Source organism: Thunnus maccoyii, chromosome 6, assembly GCF_910596095.1.
Source record: "Thunnus maccoyii chromosome 6, fThuMac1.1, whole genome shotgun sequence".
Lineage (NCBI taxonomy): Eukaryota > Metazoa > Chordata > Actinopteri > Scombriformes > Scombridae > Thunnus > Thunnus maccoyii.
Genome location: NC_056538.1, coordinates 30,483,064 through 30,501,706, shown reverse-complemented (window position 1 = coordinate 30,501,706; position 18,643 = coordinate 30,483,064). Strand labels below are relative to the sequence as shown.

The window sequence follows — 18,643 nt, the reverse complement described above, 5'->3', positions numbered from 1 at the left end:
TGACTGATGGTGCTGACAATCAAGACATCATCAAAACCACAGGCTATATGAGGATGTGGATCTGCTGAAAGTCAATATAGAAGGAGCAGTTTTGTACTAAGGCTAACAAAAATTATTTACTTTACTATTTATATTTTACTATTTCTCACATTACACCACTTCCTGTTTCTTTGTTTACTAGCAGTGGGCAACAGACATTCCTGCTGCTGCCACCTACTACTCTGGGGTATCAACAACACTTAAACATTTATCAAGATGCCTTTCTGTAATTTATGTGACTAACAGACAGATTAAATAATTTCAATAGCCACAGAAAATTGAGTTCATCTCCCTTTTTTCTGATATGTCAGGCAGAGCAGGCTGAGAAACAAAACCAGCAGAAATTATGTAGAGTGGATTCTCACTTTTTGGGAATGGTGTTTCAGTTTGGTCTAATAATCAAACTGAAACACCATTTCATTTCAAAACTAGAGAGTAATGAAGCTAAACACAAAGAGCTTGATGTCCTATCAAAAAAAAAAAAAATTTATGTTTTCATATTTTTCTCAAATGTGGAAAGGACAGTGAATACAGCACTTCTTTTTTTTTTTACAATTCCCTATTCTCAGTCAACGGCCACTTTTGAAACAGTTGCAGTGTGTAAAGACTAAGAACCATTGTCGGGAAATGTCGCCAACATTAAAAATGCAACGAAAGCAAAGTATCAAAATGGAGTCCTCTGTGGATGAGGAGTACAGTATTTTTTTTAACGGTCCAATGACTGACTATACAAGAACAACAAATACAGCTTCAACAGTCTCTTGTGTAAAACAGCTAACTGCAGAATTCAACTCTTTACTCTGTTCTACAAAATACTTAAATTCACTGATGTTTTTCAGTGGATTTTCGACCTTCAAAAGACTTCGAAATACATTTCATTAGTAAAATCTACAAATTAGAGACTAAAGTGAACAACAAGAAACGTTCATATTCTTGTCTTCTTCACTGACTGACAGTTCACTCTGATTCACAACAGAGAGCCATTATGTGATTTTAATTCATTAGAGCGTGATTCACTGAATCTGAATTGATCAAAGTATATGAGAGAGTATATTACAGGCTGTCTGCAGTTTTCACCTAATTAAATTTAGGCTTTTTAAATTTTAAATAATACTTATTGATCAAAATAACAGTAATGAAAGCAGTAAACCCATTTGTACTGTCATTACAGTTTCTGATTTAATCCATCCATACAAATACAGTACCAAGAGTCGCTCAGAAGATGTCACCATTTTACCTCTATGAAATGATTTAAACAGTGAACCATTTACAATACAAATGCTTCATATTGATTCAGTGCTTCATCAAGCTTTGTTTCCTCCTCAATGCTTAACAGCATTCATCATCAAATCCATTACTATGCTCCCTACAACACTCCTCTGCTGAATGTCATTTTCTTTTCACATATTATCAGGGGAGAGCGCGAACGCAGTCCCCCACTACCAGAAATTATGCAGTCGAGATTCCCACATTTGGGGAATTCGCAGGGGTCAGCACAACCGGAGTGCAATGGCTGAGCCTCGCCCTGGGTGAACCACCTTCTTGATCATGGTATCTCCCCTGCCAGGTAAGTATGAGTTGTACACATCACAGCCAGGGAAGTCTTTCACAGACATACCATGCTGACTGATGGTGCTGACAATCAATACATTATCAAAACCACAGCCTATAAGAGGCTGTGGATCTGCAGGAAGTCAATATTAGAAGGAGCACTTTTGTACTAATGCTAACAAAGATTATTTACATTTTACTTGAGAAGTAAGGACTGGCACTCCCATGATGCAATGCTGTATTTTCAAAACAAAGGCTGTTTGACACACATTATTCCTCACATCACGACCACTTCCTGTTTCTTTGTTTACTAGCAGTGGGCAACAGACATTCCTGCTGCTGCCACCTACTACTCTGGGGTATCAACAACACTTTAACATTTATCAAGATGCCTCTCTGTACTTTATGTGACTAACAGACAGATTAAATAATTTCAATAGCCACAGAAAATTGAGTTCATCTCCCTTTTTTCTGATATGTCGGGCAGAGCAGGCTGAGAAACAAAACCAGCAGAAATTATGTAGAGTGGATTCTCACTTTTTGGGAATGGTGTTTCAGTTTGGTCTAATAATCAAACTGAAACACCATTTCATTTCAAAACTAGAGAGTAATGAAGCTAAACACAAAGAGCTTGATGTCCTATCAAAAAAAAAAATATATATGTTTTCATATTTTTCTCAAATGTGGAAAGGACAGTGAATACAGCACTTTTTTTTTTTTTTTTTTTTTTTTTTTTTTACAATTCCCTGTTCTCAGTCAACGGCCACTTTTGAAATAGTTGCAGTGTGTAAAGACTAAGAACCATTGTCGGGAAATGTCGCCAACATTAAAAATGCAACGAAAGCAAAGTATCAGAATGGAGTCCTCTGTGGATGAGGAGTACAGTATTTTTTTTAACGGTCCAATGACTGACTATACAAGAACAACAAATAGAGCTTCAACAGTCTCTTGTGTAAAACAGCTAACTGCAGAATTCAATTCTTTACTCTGTTCTACAAAATACTTAAATTCACTGATGTTTTTCAGTGGATTGTCGACCTTCAAAAGATTTCAGAATATATTTCATTAGGAAAATCTGCAAATTAGAGACTAAAATGAACAAGAAGAAACTTTCATATTCTTTTCTTCTTCACTGACTGACAGTTCACTTCCATAGCTGTCTGGTTCACAACAGAGAGCCATTGTGTGATTTTAATTCATTAAAACATGATTCCCTGAAGCTGAATTACTCAAAGTATATGAGAGAGTATATTACAGGCTGTCTGCAGTTTTCACCTAATTAAATTTAAGACTTTAAGACCTTCCGTAATACAGCACAGCATGAAATTTAATGCCTTTTTCACAATCATACTGGTCAAAGAACAGAAGACCAGTAGAGACAATTAGTGATGTTGCCCTCGAAGCAGTCAACTCGACAAAGTTTCAACCTTTCAAAGCAACAGTATTTCAACAAGATGTGTTAATGTTTCATATTTAAAAACTGAGCTGTAGACTCTGTTTGAGACTGATCATTTTAAATAATATTTATTGATCAAAATAACAGTAATGAAAACCAGTAAACCCACTTGCACTGTGTCATTACAGTTTCTCTGATTTAATCCATCCATACAATGCAGTACCAAGAGTTGCTCAGAAGATGGCACCATTTTGCTTATATAAAAGGTTTTGAAACAGTGAGACATTTACTTAGAAATGCTTCATATTGAATCAGTGCGTCAGCAAGCTTCATTTCCCCTTCAATTCTTAACAGCATTCAATATCAAATCCTTTACTATGCTCCCTACAACACTCCTCTGCTGAATGTCATTTTCTTTTGAACATATTATCAGGGGAGAGCGCGAACGCAGTCCCCCACTACCAGAAATTATGCAGTCGAGATTCCCACATTTGGGGAATTCGCAGGGGTCAGCACAACCGGAGTGCAATGGCTGAGCCTCGCCCTGGGTGAACCACCTTCTTGATCATGGTATCTCCCCTGCCAGGTAAGTATGAGTTGTACACATCACAGCCAGGGAAGTCTTTCACAGACATACCATGCTGACTGATGGTGCTGACAATCAAGACATCATCAAAACCACAGGCTATAAGAGGCTGTGGATCTGCAGGAAGTCAATACAGAAGGAGCTGTTTTGTACTAATGCTAACAAAGATTATTTACTTTACTATTTATATTTTACTTAAGTACGGACTGGTGTTCCCATGATGCATTGCTGTATTTCCACATCAAAAGCTGATCTAAAAATCACCCATTATATCAATTTTACCTCCAACAAATGAGTAACAATCCAACAGAAAGTTCAGATGAGCCAAAGCTAAATCATACTGCAATCAAAAGTTGTTTGATCCACATTTGAAACTCAGGGAAAAGAATAAAAACACAAAGCACACGTTTTTCCCCCTCACATTACAACCACTTCCTGTTTCTTTGTTCACTGGTGGTGGGCAAAAAAGATTCCTGCTACTGCCACCTACTGCTCTGGAGTGTTAACTACACTGTTAAACATATTTATCAAGATGCTTCTCTGTACTTTATGTGACTAACAGTAAGATGAAATAATTTCAAAACCACAGAAAATTGAGTTTATTTGCCATTATTTTAAATGTGAGGCAAAGCAGGCTGAGAAACAAAACCAGCAGAAATTATGCAGAATGGATTCTCACTTTTGGGAATGAACTGCCATAATAATCAAACTGCAACGCCATTTCATTTAAAAACTAGAGAGCAATGATGATAAACAACACAAAGAGTTTGATGACCTACCAAGAAAAAAAAGTTTTCATATTTTTCTAAAATGTGGAAAGGACAGTCAATACAGCACTTTTTTTCTTTTTTTTTTTTTTTAAAAACATAATTCCCTCGTCTAAGTCAACAGCCACTTTTGAAACACAGTTGCAGTGTGTAAAGACTAAGAAGCATTGTTGGGAAATGTCACCAACTCACCAATATTAAAAATGCAATGAAAGCAAAGTGTCAGAACAGAGTCCTCTGTGGGATTTTTTTTTTTTTTTTTAATGCTCCAATGACTGACTACACAAGAATAACAAATAGAGCTTCAATAGTCTCTTGTGGAAAACAGCTAACTGCAGAAATCAATTTACTCTGTTCTACAAAATGCTTTAATTCATTTATGTTTTCCAGTGGATCGTCGACCTTCAAAAGATTTCAAAATATATTTTATTAGAAAAATCTGCAAATTAGAGACTATACCATACCATATTCGTTCTCAGGCAACACTACAAATATGGCAGGGCATCTTTACAGGCATCATTAACAAATAAATTTGTGACACAGGCAACTCTTTCATCCTCATTTAGAGCAAAAGAATTAACTAGCACAATAGGAGTGATTGTAGCATCAAACATGCGACCCTAATCAGTGGTGGAGAACGCTGGATTTAAGGATTTAATCAGCGTACTAGAACCAAGCTACAAAGTACTAAGCAGGTCGCATCTGACCACAAATGTGTTTCCCCCTGATGTATGAGAATGTAAAGGTAAAAGCTATTGAAGGTCTGAGCAATGCAGAATTACTTGCCTTGATGACAGATTGCTGGACCTCCAGAGCAACATGACCATCACAGCGCACTACATTAATGACAATTTGGAATCCAGTCCTTCAAACTCGCCCCATCTATGATGCTCACACAAGTGAAACTTTGGCAGAGGAGCTGAGGGAAATAGTAGTGGGATGGAAACTGGACAGACCCAGTGTTTCCATCCATGTGACTACAGATAATGCAAAGAACATTGTCATTGCCACAAAGGAGGCTGGATTGTCATCACATATAGGGAGTTTTGCACACATAGTGAATCTGGCATCCCAGAAGGGGTTGTGAGTGAACCAGATGTCCCGTCTTTTGGGCAAAGTCGGGAAGGTGGTCACTTTATTTCCACCAGAGTACGACTACAGCTGCTGTCTTAAAAGGCCAAACAAGACACACTTCAGCTTCCCCCTAACAAGCTGGTTCAAGATATCATCACAAGGTGGAAATACAGCTATGACATGCTTATACACTACTTAGAGCAACAAGCTGCTATTTATTCTGCTCTCACAGAAAAAAAAAACAAAAACAAAAACACATAAAAGAGGCTGCCAAGGATCTCATCAACCTCTCCGATCAAGATGTGACTGTTCTTGAGGAGGTTGTTTAGGTACTTGAAGCTCCTGAAAACAGTCATATCTTTGCTGAGTTCTGGACAACAACCAACTGTGCCTATGGTCCTTCCTCTCAAACACACAATCCTGACATCTATGAGGCACAGTGACATAGATTCACAGATTGTTAAGGATGTTAAATCTGCTATAGCAAGTAACTTTGAGGAGAGGTATTCTGACCCGAGACTTCAACAGTTCCTGAATGAGAGCACTGCACTAGATAACTGGGATCAATGTCTCTACCCCACCTGGATGACTTCTCTCGGAATGAGATCTTTAATACTCTGGCTGAGAAAATCTTGCAAGAGCATCCCACACAGGTATGTGGTCAATTAATACAATCAAATTTCACAAGTACGAATATTGCAATTTATTGGAAGATCTCATAATTAAAAAAGCAATGTTGTTTGGCGATTTCTTCAGAACAACCCACACTGCGCCATCAATACCCAAACCATGGCCTGATGTTGTGGAAGAGGAGATGCAGCTCTACAAGATGGCAAAAGTCATCCCTCATGATTCAAATCCACTGAAATGATGAAAAAGAAAAGCATCTGTACCCACATTTGTCCAAGCTCTCCAAACGTTATCTTTCTGTACAAGGAACAAGTGTGGCAAGTGAGAGCGTGTTTTCAACGACAGGAGACATTGTAACAGCTCAAAGAGCAGCCCTCTCTCCAGAGAATGTCAACATACTCATCATCTTAAAGAAGAATTAGAAAATGTTAATGTCAGTGATAGTCGTCGGGGCATAAAAAAAAAAGTCTAAATAGTTAATCGTGTGGTTACATGTTCAACTGCTTATTATTCAGATATTAGTTTGTTAAAGCTCTTAACTGTTCAAAGAATGTGAAAAATATGGCTGTTCTTCAGTCTCTTCAACACATTTTATCAAAGTCCATTTGTATATTACAGTCAGGCTGTTTTGTTTTTATTGTCAGATTGAATGGCATATGCTTTTGTTTGATGTGATAAGTGCACACTGCAGTTAAAAGAAGAGCCACTAGATGGCAGAAGGTTACTTTACAACAACAGCTTGAGTTTCCTCACCTACAAAAAGCCACCAGGATCCTAAAGTGGGTTTTTGCAGATGAGGAAACACAAGCTGTTGTTTTAAAGTTCTTCTTTTTGTTTTTTTACAGTTTATTCCCTATTGACTGGTGAAATAAGTTACACACATTATTCCTCACATTACAACCACTTCCTGTTTCTTTGTTTACTAGCAGTGGGCAACAGACATTCCTGCTGCTGCCACCTACTATTCTGGGGTGTCAACAACACTTTAGCATTTATCAAGATGCCTTTCTGTACTTTATGTGACTAACAGCAAGATGAAATGATTTAAATAGCGACAGAAAATTGAGTTCATTTCCCTCTCTTCTGATATGTCGGGGAAAGCAGGCTGAGAAACAAAACCAGCAGAAAGATGCAGAGTGGATTCTCAATTTTTGGGAATGAGCTGGCCTAATAATCAAACTGAAACGCCAATTAATTTCAAAACTAGAGAGCAATGAAGCTAAACGACACAAAGAGTTTGATGACCTATTGAAAAAAAGTTATGTTTTCATATTTTTCTCAAATGTGGAGAATCAGAAGATGTCACAATGTTACCTCAATAAAAATGTTTTGAAACAGTGAGACATTTACAACATAAATGCTTCATAATGATTCATTGCTTCATCAAGCTTTGTTTCCCCCTCAATGCTTAATGGCATTCAATATCAAATCCATTACTATGCTCCCTACAACACTCCTCTGCTGAATGTCATTTTCCTTTCACATATTATCAGGGGAGAGCGCGAACGCAGTCCCCCACTACCCTCTGCAGGAAGTCAATACAGAAGGAGCAGTTTTGAACTAAGGCTAACAAAGATTAAAAGATTATTTATATCTTATTTGAGGAGTAAGGACTGGCATTCCCATGATGCATTGCTTTATTTCCACATCAATAGCTGACCTAAAATCACCCATTGTATCAATTTTACAACCCAACAGAAAGTTCAGATGAGCCAAAGCTTAATCATACTGCAATCATAAGTTGTTTGATCCACATTTGAAATTCATAGAAAAGAATAAAAACACAAAGCACATGTTTTTCCCCCTCACATTACAACCACTCTACTGGTGGTGGGCAACAGACATTCCTACTACTGCCACCTACTGCTCTGGAGAGTGAACAGCGCTGTTTATTAAAGAGCACTGTGACTCAGAGACATACAGAATATAAACAGAATGTTTCATAGATGTATAAAATCTGCCAACTGCCTGCAACCACAAACAAAAAAGTTACAACTAATGTTACTGTCTACAGCAGGCAAAAAACAATAGGGTTGCCCTCTAAAAGTCGCCAAGTCGATGCATCAGTCAATAAATCCCCAAGTCGAGTCACATTTTTTCAGTTGAATCGCTGCCTTCTTTAAGCAACATCATTATACACAAAGTTAATGCAGAGTGACGACATGACAGGCTATCGACTGTTACAGATTCTTGTCTCTAAATGACCTAAATAGATAACTAAGATGAACACAGATAGGGAAGATGGAAACGGAGGACGGTGTGACACAGAGTGACTGTGTTTGCTCCTCTCAGCTCCGGAGTTAAATACAGTGAAGTTAGCTAAACTCCCATTTAAACAGACACATACCAGTGACCATCTGACTGTATGGCAATCTGATGTTTTCACATCACAAGCGATGAAAAACAGCATTACATAACAAGTCTTACAGGTAAGACATGGGGCAGCCGCTCTGCAGGTGAGCTTGACAGTACTGTAACTGTGGTAATTGGGCAGAGACATGAATAACATTTCATCACAGTGTCAGATTTACTCCATCCATACAAACGCAGTTCCAATAATTCCTCAGTAGATGTTGCCATTTTGACTGTGTCAAATGCATCAAAACAGTGAATCATTTTCAATATAATCACTTCATATTGATTCAGCGCCTCAAAAAGCCTTATGTCCCTCCTCACTTCTTAAAAGCATTCAATATCAAACCCATTACTACACTCAAGCTATTTATGTCCTTTTTACTTTCAACATATTATCAGGGGAGAGCGCGAACGCAGTCCCCCACTACCAGAAATTATGCAGTCGAGATTCCCACATTTGGGGAATTCGCAGGGGTCAGCACAACCGGAGTGCAATGGCTGAGCCTCGCCCTGGGTGAACCACCTTCTTGATCATGGTATCTCCCCTGCCAGGTAAGTATGAGTTGTACACATCACAGCCAGGGAAGTCTTTCACAGACATACCATGCTGACTGATGGTGTTGACAATCAATACATCATCAAAACCACAGGCTATAAGAGGCTGTGGATCTGCAGGAAGTCAATACAGAAGGAGCAGTTTTGAACTAAGGCTAACAAATATTAAAAGATTATTTATATCTTATTTGAGAAGTAAGGACTGGCATTCCCATGATGCATTGCTATATTTCCATATCAATAGCTGACCTAAAATCACCCATTGTATCAATTTTATAACACAACAGAAAGTTCAGATGAGCCAAAGCTAAATCATACTGCAATCAAAAGTTGTTTGATCCACATTTGAAATTCATAGAAAAGAATAAAAACACAAAGCACACGTTTCCCCCCCCTCACATTACAACCACTCTACTGGTGGTGGGCAACAGACATTCCTACTACTGCCACCTACTGCTCTGGAGAGTGAACAGCACTGTTTATTAAAGAGCACTCTGACTCAGAGACATACAGAATATAAACAGAATGTTTCATAGATGTATAATATCTACCAACTGCCTGCAACCACAAACAAAAAAGTTACAACTAATGTTACTGTCTACAGCAGGCAAAAAACAATAGGGTTGCCCTCTAAAAGTCGCCAAGTCGATGCATCAGTCAATAAATCCCCAAGTCGAGTCACATTTTTTCAGTTGAATCGCTGCCTTCTTTAAGCAACATCATTATACACAAAGTTAATGCAGAGTGACGACATGACAGGCTGTCGACTGTTACAGATTCTTGTCTCTCAATGACCTAAATAGATAACTAAGATGAACACAGATAGGGAAGATGGAAACGGAGGACGGCGTGACACAGAGTGACTGTGTTTGCTCCTCTCAGCTCCGGAGTTGAATACAGTGAAGTTAGCTAAACTCCCATTTAAACAGACACATACCAGTGACCATCTGACTGTATGGCAATCTGACGTTTTCACATCACAAGTGATGAAAAACAGCATTACATAACAAGTCTTACAGGTAAGACATAGGGCAGCCGCTCTGCAGGTGAGATTGACTGTACTGTAACTGTGGTAATTGGGCAGAGACATGAATAACATTTCATCACAGTGTCAGATTTACTCCATCCATACAAACGCAGTTCCAATAATTCCTCAGTAGATGTTGCCATTTTGACTGTGTCAAATGCTTCAAAACAGTGAATCATTTTCAATATAATCACTTCATATTGATTCAGCGCCTCAAAAAGCCTTACGTCCCTCCTCACTTCTTAAAAGCATTCAATATCAAACCCATTACTACACTCAAGCTATTTATGTCCTTCTTTTTACTTTCAACATATTATCAGGGGAGAGCGCGAACGCAGTCCCCCACTACCAGAAATTATGCAGTCGAGATTCCCACATTTGGGGAATTCGCAGGGGTCAGCACAACCGGAGTGCAATGGCTGAGCCTCGCCCTGGGTGAACCACCTTCTTGATCATGGTATCTCCCCTGCCAGGTAAGTATGAGTTGTACACATCACAGCCAGGGAAGTCTTTCACAGACATACCATGCTAACTGATGGTGCTGACAATCAATACATCATCAAAACCACAGGCTATAAGAGGCTGTGGATCTGCAGGAAGTCAATACAGAAGGAGCAGTTTTGAACTAAGGCTAACAAAGATTAAAAGATTATTTATATCTTATTTGAGGAGTAAGGACTGGCGTTCCCATGATGCATTGCTGTATTTCTACATCAATAGCTGACCTAAAATCACCCATTTTATCAATTTTACCTCAAACAAATGAGTAATAACCCCACAGAAAGTTCAGATGAGCCAAAGCTAAATCATACTGCAATCAAATGTTGTTTGATGCACATTTGAAATTCAGAGAAAAGAATAAAAACACAAAACACACGTTTTTCCCCCCTCACATTACAACCACTTCCTGTTTCTTTGTTCACTGGTGGTGGGCAACAGACATTCCTGCTACTGCCACCTACTGCTCTGGAGTGTGAACTACGCTGTTTGACAAATAGCACATTGACTCAGTGACATACAGAATGTTTTTTTTTCTGTATACAAGTAACAGTAACAATAAATAATTCAGACAACAGAAAATTAAGTACACATGTATTCAGTGTTTCTAGCTTCTTTCTGACATATCAGGGAACAGCAGGCTGTGAAACCAGCAGAAATGCAGCAGTGAGTAGTGTTTCCCCTGCCACTGCCTTGGAGGGGCGGCCCGTTTGTATCGATATAGTTTAAAGTTACGTTAAAATACATAAGCCATTTCTTCCGTTATACGGTGCCAGTGTTTGCACCTCTCCTCTCTCACACTATCATCCCAACCCCGCCCCCACTCACTCACAAGTTCTCCTGCAACAGGAGGGAGACACAGCGCCAGTCCAGGCAGAGAAAGAGGCTAAGTTTACCGTTAACAGCTCAGATAATAGCTAATAAACCGTCGAATTAATATCAGCAGCAACTTGTGTTATTAAGCACAATCCACGAGTTGACATGCAGTTGGTCGGCGTTGTTTTTCTTATAGACAGGTTATGATAAACAGTGGCGTTACTTGTGAATGGAGCCATGCTAGCTAACTAGCCTGTAGCTAACTAGCCCGTGTTACCGTATGCTGTCCGTTTTGTTAACACCGGCAGCGAAGTCAAACACTCCCTCAGCAGTTACTTGTTATTTTCATTTAATAGTGGCATGCATGTCACCAATTTGCAGCCTCCTGCTCTACAAATAAGGGTTATAAACACCATTGAAAAGGTAGACCATGAAAACCAAAGATCACAATCAATGAATGAAGTGTATTAATACCTGCATAATGTGTTGAAACAGTTGCTTTACTTCTGAACGTAGCAAGCACACTTTTGAAACTTCATCTAACTTAAGAGTTTCTTTATATTTAACATATAGAGGGGGGTGCACCGTTCCTGGAAGTACTGCAATACCAGGTCGATGCGCGGAGTGGACGGAGCAAGCCCCTATTCCATCTCCCTGTTCCAAAAATCAATTTAATATATGGTCCCCGGATAGGGGACGTATCAGATATTAAACTGATAAGAACAGATACTACACTTGATCTTAGCCAAAAGGCCGAGAAGCGATAACGGATGTACTCCGGAGGTGAGGGAGGGATTCTCAGCACAGTCAGTATCAGTGATGGTTTTGGATATGAGCCACAACGTTTTGGATCACAATACGAAACACTAACAGTATACATTTGATATGTTGTGCCAATGATGTTGTTTTATTGCGAGATTGATGACAAACGAAGTGTTTATAAATGTGCCGTGTTGTGTCCCCATGACCACGTGGTACGCTTTAGTCCAATAGGAAATAGGAACAACAAACTGACCAAATTTCCGTTCACAGGTCAATATTCTGTCAATTAAACTCAACAACAAACTTGTGGCAAACTACTGTATGAGGGGAGATTATTTTGATGTTGGGGAAAATTATGTTTTTACGATTCAATGCTCAATTCACAACAAATGCAGCTCCTCCAGCGGCCTCTGGTGGACACACGAATTAACTGCACCCTTCATGGACCTTCATCACATGTTACACACCGCAATACACAGAATTTACCCGCCTGATATTCCTCCAGAACAGAAGACATGACCACTGACATTTAATGGAAAGTATTCCAGTATAACAAATGGTAATGTAACCTTGACTACCAGGTTAGGTCTACAGAAAAGTTCAGTCTCCGCTGATGCTTAGTAAGAGTAAGTGCAAGAGTAAGAGTAAAGTAATAGATTATACATCCTACAACCTTGACATGAATACTTCACTTTGTTCTCAGCAACGTGAGATATTAGACAAAACGACGTTAGCAATGCCCCACATCACCACCACGACCTACAAATTTAAGTTAACACAAAAAAATGAAAAATAAATTACTAAACACTTACTTCAACCTCTAACTACCTGCCAATGTGCCGGTCCCTTAAATTAATAATCAGAATAAACGGTTATTGTAACAAACATGGACCGGAGTGGAAGTATTCAGTAACGGTAACGGGGTTTCATGAGACCCGGGGTACGTTAATCTAACGCCGAGCGGCTACAAGTGAGTCTCAACTGAACTTAACCAACCAGCAACTTTTCACTGACGACAATGTCAAGTATTGACACGAGTCTGCGTTTACTGCACAAAAAGTAAAAGTAAGTCAAAAAGTAAAGTCAACATAAGAACAAATAATAATATTAATAATCGCCATCATCGTCATCATGTCGCCTTGCTAACTAGTTCAGCTAACTTAGCCATGTTAATCAACTGCTAGCATACGTCTTAATTAGGCGATGAAAGAAACATCCAAAAAATAGCCGACAACACTTTGACCTCACAATAATTGTTATATGAATAGTTAACGCTTAATTCTATCGAGAAATTGGACGTTAGTTTGTAAAAAAAATAACTTACAAGAAGTGGTCTTCGACGACATGAGAGTTTACATCGATGGCGACCAGCAGCAAGACGTAACTGACCTTGTGTATCGTGCGCAAAATTACGTCAGCGTTGCTTCAGTCACTAGTGCCGCGTGCCAAAGTCAATATATGGCGCTTCAAGTAACATATCTTTTTACGAAAAACTCAAGTTAACTAAAAGATTCTCGCCTTTTTTGTATTTTGTAAAATATATATATTTTTCCAGATTAGTTAAATAATCCGGCATACAAATGTAAGTTTTTTCTGTAAAATAGAGAGCAAAATCAAACACGAACAGTCGATCACTTCGTGTTGAACGGATAAGCTAATCGCCCAAAAAATTACATTATATATATATATATATATATATATATATATATATATATATATATATATATATATATATATATATATAATATGAAGACAAAATTTTCATTTACCACAATTTTTTTTATCATTAAGAATAAAAATAAAATTGAACAAATAAATAAAATAATACAAAAGGTTATTTGAGGTTGAATTTAGTTCACAGAGCAATGAGTTTTTGAGAGGGTTGTTCATCCTCTGCAGAGCTTTGGTGAATGATGAAAATTGATTTACAAATATATTCATCAAGGGAGTATTCATAGCTAGCAAAATGAAAATCAAACAAAGTCACCAAACACTATAACCCCTTCAAAGAAAAAGCTTATCCTCTATTATTTTCCTCACCCACTAGAGCCAAAGATAGTCTATTTACCATAAAATATAGGCCTGCCTGATTCAGATAACAATATGTGACATTCTGAGGCTGTCATATTAACTTCTCTGATGCCAAGCAGGAAGTCTATAAAGAGATATTAAAGTTATAATAAGAAGAAATCAATAATGAATATGTTGTCCAGTCATAATACACAAGCGCAGAGTACCTACCCTTTAAATTCAAACGTCAGTCCACTGTGATTGCGTGTACTGTGTGTGTTTGTGTTTCTTAGTGTATATGGATGAATACATACTTCCTGTTTGACATGTTTTATGATTCAGTCTATCCTGGTTTCATTTTGCGATAGTGTCACTGCTTCAACACACAGGTGAGTCCTCGTTGGGCGGAGGTGGGGGTCTGTGTCATAATAAGTAAACTGAGAAGGACATAAGAGTGTTTGCATATAGCTTTTTTCCCTTGTGTGCGTGTGGTGTGTGTGTGTGTGAGAGAGAGAGAGAGAGAGAGAGAGAGATCACATAGAACTCTGAGTACGTGTTTGTTCAGTAATCTCTGGCTGAACCTGTCTGATAGGTGTGGGCTGGCTGGCACTGACTTGCGCAGGTATGACGAGAAATCCAGCACAGACCTGAGAGAGGAGAGAAACTCCAGCACTTCTGTGACGGACTCTCTCACAAAAAAATAAGGAGGAAGACGTGCTCTCAAGAACACCTGTAAAAAGCAAAAAAAAAAAAAAAAAAAAAAAGGACAGTGGAAGAGGAAACCCTGGGAACGAGGAAAAGCTGTTTTGGAAGTAGGAAGACAAAGAGGACAATACGTCAGAATGTAACACAACCTGGAGGAGGGAGATTCTTCTAGTGCTCTTCAATCAATGGATCTGGGCTACTAATGTGGCACTTTAGGCTCTGGGATGTACAAGATGTTGCTGTGTTTCTCAGCATCACATTATATATGTGCCACCTAGGTAAGCATTCCAACACAGGCTTATAATTTGTTTTTTCTCTAGATAGATAGCTCATGTACAGTATTTGACAGCATGCCTATATTTCAATCCTAAATACCCTATAAATACATAAAATGAGGGTCCAGCCCCTTTCAATAGGAACTCAAACTGAGAACCTGGCATAAAACTCACATTTTTCTAAGGCTCAGTGTCTTAACTTGCACAATAGGGCTAGGTAGATGAACATAACACAGCTATGTACACATTGTCATGTATCAGGTTGTCCTGGTATGCTCCCAATGAGAATGGAGAAGAAACTAAAAAGGAATTGGGGAGGAGCAGTAACTGGTGTCAGTACAAATTTTTTTGAATTAATAACTTTAAAAGAAGACACTTTAAAGCTGCGGTTGGTTCGTTAACTAATAAGGCTAAAAAGATCATTTATTTAAGAGTCTTTCAAAACAAACATGGTGCAAAAATTTTAATATCTATGTCATGAAGGCTTATTGCTTAATCCTTATTTTAACTGTGCTGTTTAAATTAAGGGACAGGCACATTTTTTTCTCACACTGTCATGTTACTGAGTCAGCATCGGGATCGTCAAGTGGAATTCTTTACCTGTGTTTCATTAAGCAAACACACCACCAGCAGAACCAGATCCCCCACCTGAAACTCCTGTGAAAATATTTCATGAGGGGCGGCCAAAATAGACATGAGGCCAATACTGTAGGCTACACTTAAAATCGGTCCTTCTCGGCTTGTTTGACAGGTTTTGTTCCTCTGGTGAGCAGCTTGTAATTTGAATAAGAAACTGACAGAATAACGCATTTCTGTCTGTGCATGGAATTTAATGCAAATCAGTCGCAGTGTTTGACACCAAGTGGGTCATGAGATGCAAAACCTACGAGGTGATATACTCTCTGTTTATGGAGCACATTGTGTCACACATCGAAAGGTTTCTGCTGTAAATGCCGTCATTGCATGTCAAAGTTAAACAGTAACTACATGTAAAAGTGTGAAAGGTAAAGGTGCTTATCACGCAGTGTGCAATATGTTTGTCTATCTGCCTGTTTGGATGTTTTAAAAATGTAGTTTTCCTGTTTCCTGATGCATTCAAACCTATTAACATATACATGCACCCACTTCTCTGTAGGTATTTAAATGTTTTATGCCATTTTCTTCTTCAAAATGCATTTCACAGTGAATCTATAATTAATATCTTGTCATCTCTTCATCCTCTTCACAAGCCGGAGCCATCTCCATCCATTCCCCGCAGAGGAGCCTCACCAGGTCAGTGCAGGAGGATGTGTTTTTCTCAGTGGACATTACCAGTAACGAGATCCCCACCATACAATGGACCTTTATGTCAGGAGCAGTGAGCCGCACCATAGGGACATGGCAGCCGGGGGTGTACACCAACATCACAGTGGATTACAGCAGCAGAGTGCAGGCCTATAAAAATGGCTCTATGGGCCTGTCAGACCTGCGGCTGCAAGATGCTGGATTCTACGTGGTCACGGTTACAGAACTATCAGGGAGCAGCAAGGACTCTGGCTTTGTCCTGAAAGTGAACGGTGAGTGGATCCGGCCTGAAATTACACGCTTCCTTTCACGCTCTTTACCTGCAGCTTGATACCAGAAACAATAAATCAGATTAGAATACAGCAAGAACATGCCACACAACTCTTTAACAGGATGTAAAACAAAACACAGCAGGTAACCTTGAAAATACTTTAACTGAGAAACAATTTACCAAGTATTGTTGTTCCTAATTCAAGCATGAAATAACAACCAGTCTTAAGCTCCACCTGGGCAAACTGACTGTTGTTGGGTTGTAAGAGTGACATTTGCTCTGCTCAAGCTTCCCCAGCCAGTCTGTGTGTATATATATACAGTATATACAGGTACCCTTATAGACTTTGATGTTTATCATAGGTATTTATCAGTAAACAGCATGAGTGATATTTGATAAATATGACAACCTGCTACATGATTTTAGTGTTGAAAGGATGAAACATGAACATGGTTGTGCAGTATATACTGTAAAACATTATTTATGACCATGGCGTAAGAATCAGAATGCTATTATTTATAACCATTGCTAACACTGAAACATAATTATCTTTCTGCTACTGTGCTACCTGTTACACTCACCTCTGGACGCAGGTGACAGGCATGTTTTTTTTTTTATCTCTGGATAGTTGTCTGTACCAATGAAAGCCTTTTTGCAATAAGCGTCTTTTGAAGTAAATATGACCGCTGTCTTCCAGAGGTGCTGTATGAGGATCTTCAGTACCTGTCTGTCTCTGCGTTACTACTGGCCTGTTTGGCTGGCCTTCTCATGCTGGCCATGTGGCTACTAGACAAAGCCTACAGGAAGATAATGGCATGGAGACGCAGGAAACAGATGCCAGGTAAAGCAATGTGGACAATAGGTCTCTATAATACATGCACCTTTATAAATAATGCTATCAGTTTGTGTTAAACACCTTCCCTCATGATGAACTTTGCACTAACAGTCAAACACCCACAAACTAAACTTCAGTGGTACTTGATGGGAAGTTATGACGGTAGCTTGGAGGACATTGTAAATAAAAAGGTGGAGAGTGTTCAGTAGCAGGTAGCTTCTGTTCTAGATAATAGGAAACGTATTTGAAGATATGCAGGATCTTAATAAAACATTTTAAACAAACCATGAGAGGTTTGTTTGCCCAGTTTGTTTTTGTTACCGCTGCATCATTGTGTGAAAATGTATGAATATGGTTTTAATGGGTGTGAATGCAGGTTGACGTTATCTATTGTGTTTAAGTATGGGTGTGTTTGAGTACAAAGGTCTGTGAAATTCCATTATAACTTTGTTACACCAATATGTTGTGTTAAGTTTCTGAAGTGACAAAGTTGAATTCTCCCTTTTATTGCAGAAAATGATGTAACAGAGCTGCAGCCTCTCTGATGGACATCTAGCTGCGTCTTTGTGCATGAAAAACACACCAGAGACTGTTCATCAAACTTGTCAGTGTTGCAGCACGAGGAATGCTTTTTAAAATATAGGTGTTATGTACATATATATAACTATGTAACTGCGCTACCATGTTTACATTTTGTATTGTATACACATGTATTTACAGCTCATTGTTGATGAAACTGGATTGAATGTAAATATATCACTCATAGCAAATGGAAAAAATACATATTAATGTGTGATTTTCTGTTACTGATGGCCTCTTTATAACAATAATACAAACTCAAATCAGGTTCAGGTGTTGAAAATTACACAGCTGGTTTCACTGTATCAGACTTCAGATGCAGTGATATTAGATTAATAACCACATGACACTTTTCAGGTTTTTTCAGTGATGCTTTTAAGTAGTAAAAAAAACTAAGAAGATATTAATTTTAAAAAGTGATAACATCTTCCATATACTCAACTTACTCCATATGACTTTTGACAGTTTGCTGGTAGAACTAAAACCTCACTCATGGCTGAAAGTTTTTTTCCAAAATGCTGTTGCTCAAATCAGAAAAGCTAAAAGTATAAAGCAAGATTACAGAAACATGCAAGTGTTTACCAGAAATCGTTAGAAAACATCTAAAATACTCTGATGATATGAGAAA

The 18,643-nt window shown here is 38.5% G+C and overlaps 2 protein-coding genes and 5 non-coding genes across 10 annotated transcripts in view; 1 reads left to right on the top strand and 6 right to left on the bottom strand.

Annotated features, from left to right (window-relative positions):
* The window catches only part of aamdc (adipogenesis associated, Mth938 domain containing), a 28,342-nt gene extending 14,860 nt beyond the window's left edge, over window positions 1-13,482 (bottom strand). Inside the window, exon 1 of the mRNA XM_042413121.1 lies at window positions 13,381-13,482. The gene's annotated coding sequence lies outside the window, so the exon portion shown is untranslated. The remainder of the gene's footprint in view (window positions 1-13,380) is intronic.
* LOC121899574 lies at window positions 1,451-1,614 on the bottom strand. The gene has a single exon (XR_006096760.1). It is a non-coding gene; the product is annotated as a U1 spliceosomal RNA (small nuclear RNA).
* Window positions 3,417-3,580, bottom strand: LOC121899573. The gene has a single exon (XR_006096759.1). It is a non-coding gene; the product is annotated as a U1 spliceosomal RNA (small nuclear RNA).
* On the bottom strand, window positions 8,795-8,958 carry LOC121899572. Its single transcript, XR_006096758.1, has one exon. It is a non-coding gene; the product is annotated as a U1 spliceosomal RNA (small nuclear RNA).
* Window positions 10,298-10,461, bottom strand: LOC121899600. The gene has a single exon (XR_006096783.1). It is a non-coding gene; the product is annotated as a U1 spliceosomal RNA (small nuclear RNA).
* Window positions 10,391-18,545, top strand: LOC121898205 (V-set and transmembrane domain-containing protein 5). Of its 4 annotated transcripts, none has more exons than XM_042413120.1 (5): window positions 10,391-12,615; window positions 14,659-15,049; window positions 16,276-16,602; window positions 17,299-17,442; window positions 17,950-18,545. In XM_042413120.1, the coding sequence occupies exons 2-5, from the start codon at window positions 14,974-14,976 to the stop codon at window positions 17,979-17,981; spliced, it is 579 nt and encodes a 192-aa protein (XP_042269054.1). In that variant the 5' UTR covers window positions 10,391-12,615; window positions 14,659-14,973; the 3' UTR covers window positions 17,982-18,545. The 4 variants fall into 4 exon arrangements, with proteins under 4 accessions (XP_042269054.1, XP_042269052.1, XP_042269051.1 ...); XM_042413118.1 differs by having other exon boundaries at window positions 10,391-12,682; XM_042413117.1 differs by having other exon boundaries at window positions 10,391-13,121.
* On the bottom strand, window positions 11,869-12,059 carry LOC121899579. Its single transcript, XR_006096765.1, has one exon. It is a non-coding gene; the product is annotated as a U2 spliceosomal RNA (small nuclear RNA).
* Window positions 18,546-18,643: the final 98 nt, after the last annotated feature.

Bases quoted from the DNA above. Each gene is read 5' to 3' on its own strand.
- LOC121898205 (XM_042413120.1), top strand. From the start codon at position 14,974: ATGTGGCACTTTAGGCTCTGGGATGTACAAGATGTTGCTGTGTTTCTC. The intron at 15,050-16,275 runs GTAAGCATTCCA...CCTCTTCACAAG, and splicing joins ATTATATATGTGCCACCTAG to CCGGAGCCATCTCCATCCAT. The intron at 16,603-17,298 runs GTGAGTGGATCC...GCTGTCTTCCAG, and splicing joins CTTTGTCCTGAAAGTGAACG to AGGTGCTGTATGAGGATCTT.